Genomic DNA, 14,263 nt, shown 5'->3' with positions numbered 1-14,263 from the left:
AGAGGGAAACGCTGCCCGGTGCACAGCTTGAACCAACACAAGAGATTTAAATGCATTTAAGAGAAAGATCATTTTCTTTGATAGTGATGATACTTTTTGTGATGAAATTTTGCATGCATCTCAGTCTGTGTTTCTCCATCAAGAATGTAGTGCTAAGCACACGACCACCTTTTTTTTTTTAAACACACAAACATTTTAAAACAAACTCAGAAATTAATTCATGTCTGTTAATGCATCATGATTATGAACCTGTCCATTTGATAAAACTGTAAACTTGACCAGGTGCATCTACAAGTACATAATCCTCTTATTGCATCCTATTTATCCACAAGCACTCTATAAAGTATCGACGAGGTTATCTGGTAAACGTATGCCAGTCTGATGCATGAAAAACATGACTGGTACGAGCCAAGCAGCTTAAAAAGAGTGTTTTGGCACAGAAAAACATCCGGCCCTCGGGGTCTAAATACAGCTGAGCTGATCACAAACCCTGATCAATATACAGATGAACATATGCTGAACATTGTCAGTCAAATCATGATATAAATTATTAACAGCATCTAACCGGATTGGACAAAGACTTGATTAAACGACATTATAATGGACCGTTGGTTTCAGTGTCGAGGTTATTCATATGGGCGGAGTTGCAATAGTGATTGGTTACATTAATTAGGCATCATTAACATTATGTTCCATTAATCTGATAAACATGAGGGATAAGACAGGAAAATAGTGTTTAGAAAAGGGTAGGATAAATGCAACCTCCAGTCAGATGGCACTTCCTGTTCCCACAACACACACGCACACACACACACACGCACACACACACACACACACTTAGTCGTCTCCCTGTTTAAACTTCATCTGAGCTTGCATCTGAGCGATCATCTGCTGCATGCGTCTCAGCTGCAAAAGAAGAAAAAGCAGATATGTATATAAAACATATATAAACAAATTAATACCTGTAAAAATAATTAATAAGTACAAAAGTTTCCTGAGCAAATCATCATATTAGAATGATTTCTGAAGGATCTGGCACTGAAGAGCAATGATGCTGAAAATTCAGCTTTGAAAAATGATCACAGGAATAAATTACATTTTACAATATATTCAAATAGAAAACTGTTGGTTTAAATTGTAATGATATTTCACAATATTTCTGTTTTTACAGTATTTTTCTTTCCCCCCTAAATAAATGCAACACGGGTGAGCAGAAGAGACTTCTTTCAAAAACATTAAAAAATCTTACCGACCCCAAACTTTTGAACAGTAGTGTATATATATATATATATATGTGTGTGTGTGTGTGTGTGTGTGTGTCTATAATATAACATTTCATCTGGTGCAATAGAGAACATATTATTTCCAGCTAAATTTCCAATCAGAAGTGTGCGTTTGTGTATTTTCACACTTTCCAGCACAACATCTAACATCGTTACACCTCATGTAGACTGGCATGTACACAAACACAGTGAAACATAAACACAATTACACAGCACTCCAATTAAGGTCTAATCACTACAAACATGATAATTATAGAACAAACTATACACAACTGCTCCTCTAAATACATCACTGATGAAGATGTTGCTTAAAACACACTTGTGTTTGTTGTATCTTGGTGCAGTCTTTCCATTTTTATACTAAGCTAATGCTATTTTCTGTCCCTTAAACCTAACGCTCACTTTTGCACTTTTACATATTAATTAAAACTTTATTTAGCATGTTTATTAATCTGTTTCCTTTTTGGGGGCTTTTGGCTGCTTCCCAGAATTCAGGTTTTACTATCTTTGTGCGAGGTTAACGGGATAGTTCACCCAAAAATGATTTACGCCAAAAGAGTAACCCTTGAACTTGACGCACAACATAATGATGGTAATTGACTCCTCTCGCAGTTCAAACAAACAGCGCCGGGCAACCGCGTTCGTCATTACGTTGTGCATCAAGTCCAAGTGTCACTCTTTTGGCGTAAATCGATGCGTACGGCCGTCTGCCGGAAGCTAGTTATTTTTAGTGGATAAAGTTTTAAATATGATTATTTGGTAACACTTTACAATAAGGTTCATTAGTTAACATTAGTTAACTACATTAGTTAACATTAACAAATAATGAACTGCACTTATACAGCATTTATTCATCTTTGTTAATGTTAACTTCAACATTTACTAATACTTTATTAAAATCTTGTTAACATGAGTTAATGCACTGTGAACTAACATGAACTAACAATGAACAGCTTTATTCATATTAACTAACATTAACAAAGATTAATAAATACTGTAACAAATGTATCGCTCATTGTTAGTTCATGTTAGTTAATACATTAACTAATGTTTAATAAATGAACCTTATTGTAAAGTGTTACCGATTATTTTTGTTTCACACGAACGCATCGCTTCACTTCAGAAGGTCTTTATTAACCCCCGCAGAGCCGTGTGGAGTACTTATATCATGGATGGATTCACTTTAATGGACTTCCAAAGTCAAAAACCCATTCACTGCCATTATAAAGCTTGGAAGAGCCAGGACATTTTTTAACATAACCCCGATTGTATTCGTCTGAAAGAAGAATGTCATATACACCTAGGATGGCTTCAGGGTGAGTAAATCATGGGCTAATTTTCATATTTTGGGTGAACTATCCCTTACACACACGCACTTGTACATCGATCTTTATGAGGACATTCATTGACACAAAGTAATCTCTAGCAGTTTACCCAAACCTTACCCATCTCAACTAAGTGCCTAACCCGAACCCTTACCCTAATTATAACCTTATCCCTAAAACCAAGTCTTGACCCTCAAACCCTCAAATAAAGGCCTTAATAGGGGTCTCAGAAAGTGAGGACCGGCCAAAATGTCTCTCTTTGTCCTCACTCCAATGGTCTAAAACTCAAACTGGTCCTCACAAAGATAGTTGTACAAGTACACACACACACACACACTTTACATTGTAACTAAGTGTACATCCTCTATGTTCTGTCCTGCAGGAAGTTAATGTCATTTCCTGTGCAGACATGCATGTTTATAAACTGCACTGATTGCATCCGCACCTGACTGGGATATACATTCCCATAGGCCAGAGTATCACAAACAAATTAAGCACGATATGGTGTTGGCTCCAAAACCACAACACATCCATAATGAGAGACATCAAATATATATTAGATACCATTCAACCATTCAAAAGTTTAGGGCCAGTAAGAAATGAATATATTTAGAATGATTTCTGAAGGATCATGTGACACTGAAGACTGGAGTAATGATGCTGAAAATTCAGCTTTGATCACAGGAATAAATTACATTTTATAATAAATAGAAAGCAGTTATTTTAAATTGAACAAATATTTCACAATATTACTGTGTATATTTTACATCAGCCTTGGTGAGCAGAAGAGACGTTTTTTCAAAAAAATGACAAAATCTTAATATATAGTGATATATTAGATATTATTATACCGAGTTTGAACCGATCGTCAAAATGATATGCATATGTGTGTGTGTGGGTGACTTACCTCAGCATCCTTCTCCAGGAGGATCTGGTCTTTGTCCATCACTTCTTCCTCATCCGCCCTGCTAGAACACATGGTTTCAGCACAAATATATTCACTCAAATCCCTTGCATGCCAACACTGAGCAAAAATGAGTACATCACTAATTTAGATGATGTATCTTGCACCTGCACACAGATTTACATTTTGAGGTAATCATTCCACATAGTAGCACAGCTTATTTATTAAGTTAGGAGCTCTAAATACTATTAATGTGAGAAGTAAACTGGGAAAGTCAATGAAAGCGTGCAGCTCTGACAAAACCAAACGGTGCATCACAAGTTAAGCCCGTTTCACTGACAGCTTACATTTTGTTCTTAGAAGAAGAAAAAAAATGATTGCTATCAATTCAGGAGACATTAGATTAAGTATATAGAGTCCTATTAACCATGGAAATGTGCAAACTCCGTTCACACGTAGTGGGGATCAGTAGGGTCAGACAGTCTAATTTGTAGGATTTGGACAAATTTAAAATAAGGAAAATTGCTTCAGACATATTTAAAGGGATGGTTCGGAGTAATTTCAACCTAGGGTTCTTTGCACCATGACCTCGAGCCAAACACCCCCCAGAAGCTTTTTTTCCCCTTGGTGGAATATTATTAAAGTTCGAGCTTATTTAGAGATATCAGCCGAATGGTTTAGTGCAGGCGCTAATGGATCCAAGTTAGTATCTCGTAAATTACCGCACTAATAATGCCCGGGATGGCACCAAACTTCGACGTTGGTACAAATAGATTCTGTACTCATAAAACGAGGCATTGGAAAGTGTGTAAGTACATCAGGAGTTGATTTAAACAACACTTGCCTGATGGCTTATGCTACCGCTAACCCGGACGTCGAGGTCACTTCTGTGATTTGGGAAAAGCCCGTAAAAGTCCTGGCAGAAAGCGGAGCATAAGGATGTAGTGTAGCGACGCCCAGTTCCAGGAATGCACTAATATTTTGTTGGTAGTACCAGTTTGCAACAATTATTAAGTTGTCAACACTTCAAAAAAACACAAAAAAAAAAACACTACTACATCCTTATGCTCCGCTTTCTGCCAGGACTTTTACGGGCTTTTCCCAAATCACAGAAGTGACCTCGACGTCCGGGTTAGCAGTAGCATAAGCCATCAGGCAAGTGTTATTTAAATCAACTCCTGATGTACTTACAAACTTTACAATGCCTCGTTTTATGAGTACAGAACATATTTGTACCAATGTAGAAGTTATTCTGGGTATTATTAGTGGAGTAATTTATGAGATACAACCTTGGATCCATTAGCGCCTGCACTAAACCATTCGGCTGATATCTCGAAATAATCTCTAACTTTAATAATGTTCGACCAAGGGGAAAAAAGCTTCTGGGGGGTGTTTGGCTCGAGGTCATGGTGTAAAGGACCCTACAGTTGAAATTACTCCGAGCCATCCCTTTGAGGTTCTGCACTATTTCTATTTTACCAATCAAATAAGCAAGTTTGTGATTGATTGAGTAATGTTTGATCATCAGGTCTCAACTGTAAAATCTTTCAATTGAGCAGTTATGAACTTTTAAAATGTGTGTATTTATGCGGGGAGGGGTCGATAGAACAGTGATTAACAAGGAAAACGGCACTTTATGACCCCTTGGCAATCTGTGATCGTGTTTGTTGATTTGCCTTACCTGCCAGCTCGCTTTAGTCTCTCCGAACGGAAGTTCTCATAGTGGAGATCTTGAGTGACCTCCTGCAGGTCCTGCATGTGAGTTCTACACAGAGACAGAAACACACACACACAAAGCTTACAGATTTATGTCAGCAGAGGGCGCTGCAGAACAAATGGAGAAATCAAGCCAACAGTCACCCAAATTATGTCTCACAGGACATATATCCTCCAAAATCAAAGAAATAAGAAATTATATTTTTGCATAAAAAAATTACAGCCTATTTTACCACAATTAGAGTTTTTTTTTTCATTGAGACATATTTACAATAATAAATCAAATTTCCCTCAATTTCTCAATAATGTAGTGCAAAATAACCATTCACTAATTTATATTATTACTTAAAACATTATTATTTCAAGTATTTGTACATCATTGTGGGGTCTGTTGATCTACCTTTTATTTTTTATGCCGATTTAAATGCATTTATTTTTCAGTAACACTTTACATTAAGGCCTCATTTGGTAACGTGTACATGCATACACAGTGCATTAACAAATGTTGACAAATGCAACTTTAGAAATGTATTCGTAAACGTAGAAATGACCAAGATTTACTAAGATTAATGAATGTAGAAGTACGAATGTCAACAAATAAAATCTTATTGTCAAGTTTTACTCATTTTTCATTAAAATACAGTATTGAGACTCATGACTGATGAGAATCACCATTGAGAATAAATAAATCATACAGATTCATTGCATTAAAGAGAATTTGGAGTGGAAATGTGCGTAGAAAATGCTTACATTTTAATGGTCATAAAATTGGCTTAATTTTCTTTATGCAAACAATTTTTTTACTTTTGGATTGAAAATTTTAGTACGAATCACCCTGTCATTGTTATCTTAAGTGTTTTCACAAACACTTTATTGTTAAGTAAGCCTTGTTACTCATTTGTGACCCTGGACCACAAAACCAGTCACATGTTTAATTTTTTTTTTAATTTAGATTTATACATCACATAAAAGCTGAATAAATAATCTTTCCATTGATGTATGGTTTGTTAGTATAGGACATTATTTGGTCGAGATACAACTATTTGAAAATCTGGAATCTGAGGGAGCAAAAAAATCTAAACATTGAGAAAATCTCCTTTAAAGTCGTGCATTTATGTTCACGATTGTGCTGCATTCACTCACAAAAATAAATGTTTTATATATTTACGGTAGGAAATTTACAAAACTTCTTCATGGAACATGATCTTTACTTAATATCCTAATGATTTTTGGCATAAAAAAAGAATCGATAATTTTGACCCATACAATGTATTGTTGGCTATTGCCACAGATATACCCGTGCGACTCGAGACTGGTTTTGTGATCCAGGGTCACATTTGGCATGTGAAGAGTTTCATTTACATCAAGGAGTCTCAAAAGTACGGCAACAAAAACATTCTGTTGGACTCTAAGGTTCAGAGTGTGGAAATGGTCATGTAAACAGTTTAACCTTTTCAGTTTTTACTATTCCGCTTCTCATATTTAGGAGGTTAAGACATCTCAATGTGTGTGTGTGTACTCACACCAGCATAGTGCGCAGCTTGAGGAAATCATTGTGCTCTGGGTTTTCCACCTCCACCACCCCCCACGGGTACAAGCGTCCACGGATCTTCTTCCCCTTCACCTCTATCAGCTGGTTGGAGCCGATGACGGCAAACGGGATGCTGGCCTGCACACAAACACACTCGTTCAACTTCAATCAAAGCCTTTGGGTGGTCGGGCAGTGTTACAGAGCTGATAATGAACTTAAAAACTTTGACCTCTGACCTTTAGGACACGTGTCTGTTCCTTGAATTCTTCGTCTTCGTCCGAATCAGCGTCGGGAAGCTGGTAGATTCGGATCCCTTGCTCACTGATCTCATCCAAAATCTGCACGAAATAAGAACTTTTAAAAGCTATAAACCTATACGCTCAGAGGTCTGTGGACCAAGTGCAATTGAATTAGCTGAAGTATAAGTATATTTATAAGTATATAAGTATAAGTATATTAATACTTGTATATTTTTTATTAAATTATTATTTAACATTAACTACACACACACACACACACACACACACACACACACACACACACACACACACACACACACACACACACACACACACACTAATTATATTATAGATTTTTAGTTTATTTCTAAAAAAAAGAAGGTAAAAACCTCTACGTTATGTTAAGTACTTGTACATTTTAAATTAAAAAGTTTTTTTATATTAACTATATATATATATATATATATATATATATATATATATTATGTGTTACTTTCAAATATTAATTCAATAAATGCATAATAATAATACATTCTTATTTTATGTAAATTTATATACATCATAGTTATAACATTATACATCTTAATTATACTTGTAAGTTAATCATTAAGTTAAAATAATTATTTACAATTAGAATTAATTAAATTCAAATAAATTAATAAAATCAAAAACATATGATATACATTAATACACACACGTGGCTTTCTTGCAAGGACACAAAATGCATTAAAAAAGTCTTGACCAAACTCTGTAAAAAAAAAAAAAAATTAATAATTATATATATATATTGCTCTGACTGTTCTTCTAAATCATTGCATGCTAGTCCTAGTTTATTTCTTGAACTTTCAAAGTTCTCTCGGCACGTTGTCATTTGGAACGCTCTCAGAGAGACCCGAGGAAACTCTTTGATGCTGAAAACAGGAATCGTATGAATCACTCAACATAAACGAACTGCTGGATCCACACGTAGGGAGTTTAGAGCCAGTCAGATAACAGATACAATCAGGCCGAAACAGATCTTGCCCCAATTACCCCATGACCTGAACACATCCGTCAAGATATTCACCTTACACCAAACTGAACCTGTGAAAACTACGATGCAAAGCATTGTGGGAGATATCCCCCAGTTTCAAACTGATAAAGAGAATATGAGATTGAAAAACACAGAAACTATAAAGATGAAACTCGAAAAATTTGAATATAGTGCAAAAGTTCATTTATTTCAGTAATTCAACTTAAAAAGGTGAAACTAATATATTATATAGACTCATTACATGCAAAGTGAGATATTTCAAGCCTTTATTTGTTATAATTTTGATGATTATGGATTACAGCTTATGAAAACCCCAAATTTAAAATTAGAATATTGTGAAAAGGTTTTCATATGCTGTAAGAAAATGATAACAAATAAAGGCTTGAAATATACTAATATAGTCGATGTAATATACTAGTTTCACCTTTTAAGTTGAATTACTTAAATAAATGAACTTTTGCACTATATTCAAATTTTTCAAGTTACACCTGTATAAAAAAAAAATAGCACTTCTGAAGCACCTGTGGTGTGTTTTCTAACTTCAAAGCTGTTTTTCTAAGAAGCACATTCACAATGCCATTACGCAATGACGCCCAGAACGCCACCAGAAGCCTCTTCCTGACATTCTAAGTGCTTTCATGTAATCTCAGCGGGGACGGCGATTCAATGGGAGAGCAGCTCCTGCTCCGCTGGTCTTTACAGAAAACCCCTCCTGTTATGATTAGTCCTGTTTTCATAGCGAGGAACCGCAGCGAGACAGGACCGTGTGTGTTATTGTTTGCATGGGTGTCATTGTTGCGTGTTCTGAGTCCAAATAAACACGGCACAGTCGGGCCCGTGGGGAACATGACTGTAGACAAGCTTCCTCTGATCAAACAGAATCTGTGGTGAGCAACAAAATGAAGAAGGGTGCAAGATTTATAAGGGTCCATCATTCCCATTCGGGCCAAATCTGGGGTGTGGACAGATGGAGAAATTGAATTTTTTTGGATGACTTGACCTCCAAATGGGAAAATAAACACGTCGCTTCACAATGAACAAAGAAAAATGGCACAATAGTGACTTTTATGCACAGGAACAGGAAAGGAAGTTAAGATATGGCCGTATATAAAAACTGAAACAAGAAAAGCAGACATATTTTGACAATTTTATAAGCAGCTAAGTTGACCCAAAGTCGTCCCAGGCAGCAAGTTAGTGTGTTTATCGGTTTCCCGTCTGTCCCGTCAGCTTTTAAATACCAGTTGGCGTCCTGCCTATCTGTGTTTTTTTATTCTGCAGTGAAGACATTGTGTTGATGCTATCATAACTTACGATCGTTAAATATAGAAGTTCGTTGGAGACTCAATCTAGAGACTGCCCCAGATTCAATAATCCTGATATCTCTAATACACTGTAAACCCTAACGCTCAAAATTTGAGTAGGACAAACTTAAACTAATTAGTTCAGTCAAATGAACTTTTATGAGTATTTAGCACTTTCTTTTTCTTTCAAGTTCACAGAACTGATATATTTTAAGTAAACTGAACTGTTTCATTGTTTTGAGGCAATTGATTGCCTTAAATGTTTTGAGGTCTGCCAATTTATTCGGGTTTACAGTGTAAAGTAGAACCATGTCTTGATATATGAGATATTTTTGAGGTTTTTTATTGAAAAGATTGATGGGATCGGATCCTCCCTTATTCCTTCTCACTCTAATACTCTACTTTGAATAGTTTTCAGCCGGTGTCTTTAGTGAAATTAGTGATGCAGATGAAGTCTACAACTTCACCCCACGATGTTGTTCCCTCTGACATTGATACTACTGGTTCTAGCATTCAAGTAATAATTAATTCCCGTTTAGTCTCTGGCACTTCCCCATGCGTTTTTAAAGCATGCAGTTGTTCAGCCGATGCTTAAAAAGCCCAATGCTGATGTAAAGTGCTTGAATATTTACAGTCCTATTTCAAAATTTACCTTTCTTTCAAAAAGTTATGGAAAAAGTTGTCCTATCACAGTTACTTCCGTTTTTTAAATTTGACTCAGGTACTTGAACCATTTCACTCGGTTTTATAACTTATCACAGCTTTGTTAAAAGTGATGAATGATATGTTACTTGCAGTTGATTCTGGTTAAATTTGGATTGTACTGGATCTGAGCGCCGCTTTTGACACAGTAGATGACAATATCCTTCAGACATGCATTGAAATACTCTGGTTTGAGTCATATCCTAAATATGATACAGTCTCAGTGGCTACTGGCCAGTTTTTCTCTCCTGTGGGGTTCCTCAAGGGTCCATTCTGGGACCATTACTCTTTCATCTGTACATTTCCACTCTGTAATATAATTGGGAAATGTAGCATTTATTTTAAATACTATGCCGATGATTCTCAGATGCACCTTTCATTAAAATCAAGAGACTCTCTGCAGCCTCTCATGGACTGTCTTGAGGATATTAAATGCTGGATGGCAAATAACTCCATCTTAACAATGAGAAAACTGAGGTGATTATCTTTGGTCCCTCCGAAACCAGACACTCTATAGAAAGTAACTTAGACAATCTCACTCCCTATGCTAAATCACATGCAAAATGTTAGAAATTAACTTTGACTGAGCTTTGTCTTGAAAACAAATTACCTCATTTGTTAAAAACAGCTACTATCAATTGAGAATCATTTCTAGACTTAAATCGACACTTTGCTTTCAAGACTTGGAAAAAGTTATTCATGCATTTATTACATCACAGCTGGACTATTGTAATTATTTATACCATGGACTTCCTCAATCTTCATTTGCACATTTACAGATGGTTCAGAAAGCAGCAGCTAGACCGTTAACTAGAGCAACAGCAAAACAAAAAAACGTGATCATATCACTCAAATTTTAGCTTCTCTTCACTGGATTCCTGTCTTTTTTTAGAATTCAATTAAACTTGTTGCTGATTGTTTTTAAAGCTCTTAACTGACAAGCCCAATCTTACATCTCTGATCTTATATATTTGAACTCCTAAGTGCCTCACATCTGCCAATAAAGCTCTCCTACATGTCCCACGGTCACGATTTAAATCGAAAGGTAAAAGGATTTGGAGTTGCACACCTGACATTAAGAGTTCTCCATCTATTTATGTTTTTAAATCTAGACTTAAGACACATCTTTACTCTTTAGCCTTTCTTGATTAATTTATGGATTAGTAACGGTTATCTTTGCTGAAGCTGAATTTAAATGTGCTATAATTTTTTTTTACTTACTTACAAAATGACACACAATACACTATTAAACGATTTTAATGCACGACAAAGAACTGTCCGACACGAAGCATAGAATAGTGCACAAGTATTAGTCTGCGTTTTATTATTGTTAACTACTTAACTAGTTAAAAACATGTTTTGTTAACTTAAATAAAGTTGCAAAAACATTTTTAAATATTAGATTCAATATGAAAATTTTAATTGTTACAAAGCACATAAGGAAATTACTAAAATTTTTACAACAATTAATTAAAAAAAATAAAAGCTAATTCAACATTAAATAAAAACTATAATATAATATATAATATAAAATAACACTGGTGTACAGTATTTTGACCAATATTAAAATAAAAGTACAAAAAGCAATTCTTTCATGACTGCAGTTTTACATGATCAAAAGAGTTGAATTTATAGATGCAACCTTTTTAAAGTGTGCTGACAGTTAATGTTAGCATCCAAAAGCACAACAATCTGTCAGGATGCTAAAATCCTCTTTGAGAAGTAGCGTCTTCGTTCCCAGCTAAAAAATATTAAATCTATAATAAATAAAACAAATGATGTCCTAAACAAAACATTAAGAACCTTTCACACACTGGCACAATGATAAAAGCTTTTTTTCATTTTATATGGAAACGAGGATTTTCCACAATCTATTGCCAGCACGAGAATCTTGACGCAAGTTATCGGCGCAGGCTTCAACACAATCATTAGCTCCCCCTGTCTTTCTCTGAGGCTAAATGTGTTTGGATTGGCAGCACCTCCACGCGATTGGCAGAGGCACTGGAGTCTGGCCTGGAACAATGGCACGGGAGTTTCTCCATGGCTCCGAACTGAAAAGGGAAGTGAGTTTCACCTATTATGCTTGTAATTTGTTTGTCATAGGATGCATTATGAGTCGTGACCATGTGTTTGCGGAGAAAGACTATTTGTGGGTACGAGTGGGTGAAGCTTGTGTGGGCTGGATGCTGGAGTTGGTCTCTTCAGCCATGTGCTCAATCAAACTGCAAGTACATTGTCAACAAATGCAGATTTTCCCTCGAGATCGGGTACAGATCAGATCTGGTTGCATGCATATATAATTAAAGAAAAAAATGCATACACTACTGGTCTAAATGCTGGTTTACACAAGGGATGATAACTATAATGATAACGATAAAGTAGGGGTGTAACGGTACACAGAAGTCATGGTTCGGTACGTACCCTGGTTTTGGGGTCACGGTTCGACATGAGTTTGGTACAACAGAAAAAAAAAGCAAAACAAATCCCCAATGCTAGGTTTCTTTTCATTTATTTTGAACAGACAGTAGTGCAAGTTACAGTTTGTTCCAACTAGCAAGAGGGGCATTTAGTAATAATTGGTACAGTACGGCCTCCTTTAGTGCATTGAGCACAAAGCAGTAAACAGAATGCAAAGTTCAATATTTCGCTTATTTTCAAGAAAAAACGGAAAAATAAGCAAGGAGAAAAAGTGCCAATTAGCCCACATCTGAGCCTACTTCACCTTTCCACTGAGGCTTCCCATTTCCATCACTGAACTTTAGTAGTGAGACTTACACGACACAATGCCAAATGATTCTCATTATTACAAACAACTAATGTGCATTAAGGCATTTTGTGCTTTACAATGTAAGTTGCTTACAAGAACTTACAACTAGTATAAAGATGTGAGCTTGACTAACTGGTTTAGTCTTTATAGATCTACTTGTTTGCTACTTATGTTTACATTGAACTGCAAATATAAAGGCACGTTTACACCAAGAACGATAACTATATTAGCGTCCACACCAGGTGACACCAGTTTTGTTGTCGATTTAAATGCTCAAGCTCTTTAGAGTCGGATGGATGCTGATTGGCTACCAATGTTTTTATTGTTCATCAAATATAGTTTCTCTTTGTCGTGGTGGTGTAAACAACAATACTCGGTCATTTATGGTCATACATATAAGAGTAAGACGTTTAAAACTGTAAAGGGTCTATTTTATTTGTGTACACTCAGAATCAAAAATTAAAGAAAACAAACAGGATGCCGCCCCGGTTTCCTTTCCGTGAAGTTTGTGGAGAGCGTCACAAAAATGTATCGAAACTCAGCTTATAGGCTACTAGCAAGCGCTTGCGTGTCATCTGAACTCTAGTATTGGGTTGGTGCGTAGATCGTCACTTCTTCTACTCTTTTTCCTGTTGTGGCGGTTAGCAAACAGCATTGCATTACCCCATCTACCCCCTTCTGGATTGGAGTGTGGATCGCCTGTGATTGACTGTATTCGTAGTCTGACTGTATGCACCGAACCATGACGTACGTACTGGGACAGTTTGGGACGAATACATGTACTGTTACACCCCCACGACAAAGAGAAACTATATTTGATGAACAATAAAAACATTGGCAGCCAATCAGAATCCATCCGACAAAACTGCAGCGCGCTTAGAATAAACAGAACGATATCATCACCTGGTGTGGACGCTAATATAGTTATAGTTCTCGGTGTGAACGTGCCTTAATTGACCCTTTCTCAAGGGAGTTTGATTGACAGGTGCTCTGACCAATCATACTTCGCCATCCGCCATTTTGTCCGACAAAGCAGTCAGGAGAGTTAGTAGATTAACATTGGAGGATTTGAACTTGAGAAGCGGAGTGTATTGACGCCTTTCTGTGGTTAAAACAACATTCCTTCTGATGTTCATTCATGTTTAGTTGATGCTATAAATTAACTAGTAGGAAGAGATGATCGGTTCACGAGCAGCTTTAACTGATGCTCTGCAGCGATCTGTCATGACACATTAAAGAGCCACAAAACGGTATTTATTGTTTACATTTCTTTTTAAAAAAAAGACCAATTTCAAAGGTGAGACTTTGTTTAATATCAAAAGTAACCGAAAAGTAACCTGGTCTGTGTCTGTCGGCGTGTTGTCAGTGTCTCTCTGCTCCGCAATGTATTTTTCACTGTGTGAGAACATGGTGTGGCGTGACAGCGGCGTAGCTTGTCGGACATAGCAACAGTAACTAAAGG

General features: G+C 36.3%; 1 protein-coding gene across 2 annotated transcripts in view; it reads right to left on the bottom strand.

The window, feature by feature from the left end:
- Positions 1-14,263, bottom strand: part of LOC307012056 (septin-2) — a 35,504-nt gene that overhangs the window by 727 nt on the left and 20,514 nt on the right. Inside the window, exons 8-12 of one of the 2 annotated variants that reach the window (XM_079638293.1) lie at positions 6,996-7,097; positions 6,752-6,897; positions 5,194-5,277; positions 3,516-3,576; positions 1-906 (exon numbers count right to left, since the gene is read on the bottom strand). The exon at positions 1-906 is cut by the window's left edge and continues 727 nt beyond it. In XM_079638293.1, coding sequence (XP_079494419.1) covers positions 838-906; positions 3,516-3,576; positions 5,194-5,277; positions 6,752-6,897; positions 6,996-7,097 — 462 coding nt within the window. In that variant the 3' untranslated portion in view covers positions 1-837. The remainder of the gene's footprint in view (positions 907-3,515; positions 3,577-5,193; positions 5,278-6,751; positions 6,898-6,995; positions 7,098-14,263) is intronic. The other variant, XM_079638294.1, reaches the window with a different exon arrangement.

The sequence above is a fragment of the Phoxinus phoxinus genome, assembly GCF_949152265.1.
Source record: "Phoxinus phoxinus genome assembly, chromosome: 15".
NCBI classification, from domain to species: domain Eukaryota; kingdom Metazoa; phylum Chordata; class Actinopteri; order Cypriniformes; family Leuciscidae; genus Phoxinus; species Phoxinus phoxinus.
Note: the sequence above shows the minus strand (reverse complement) of the source record. Positions and strands in the feature narration are given on the sequence as shown.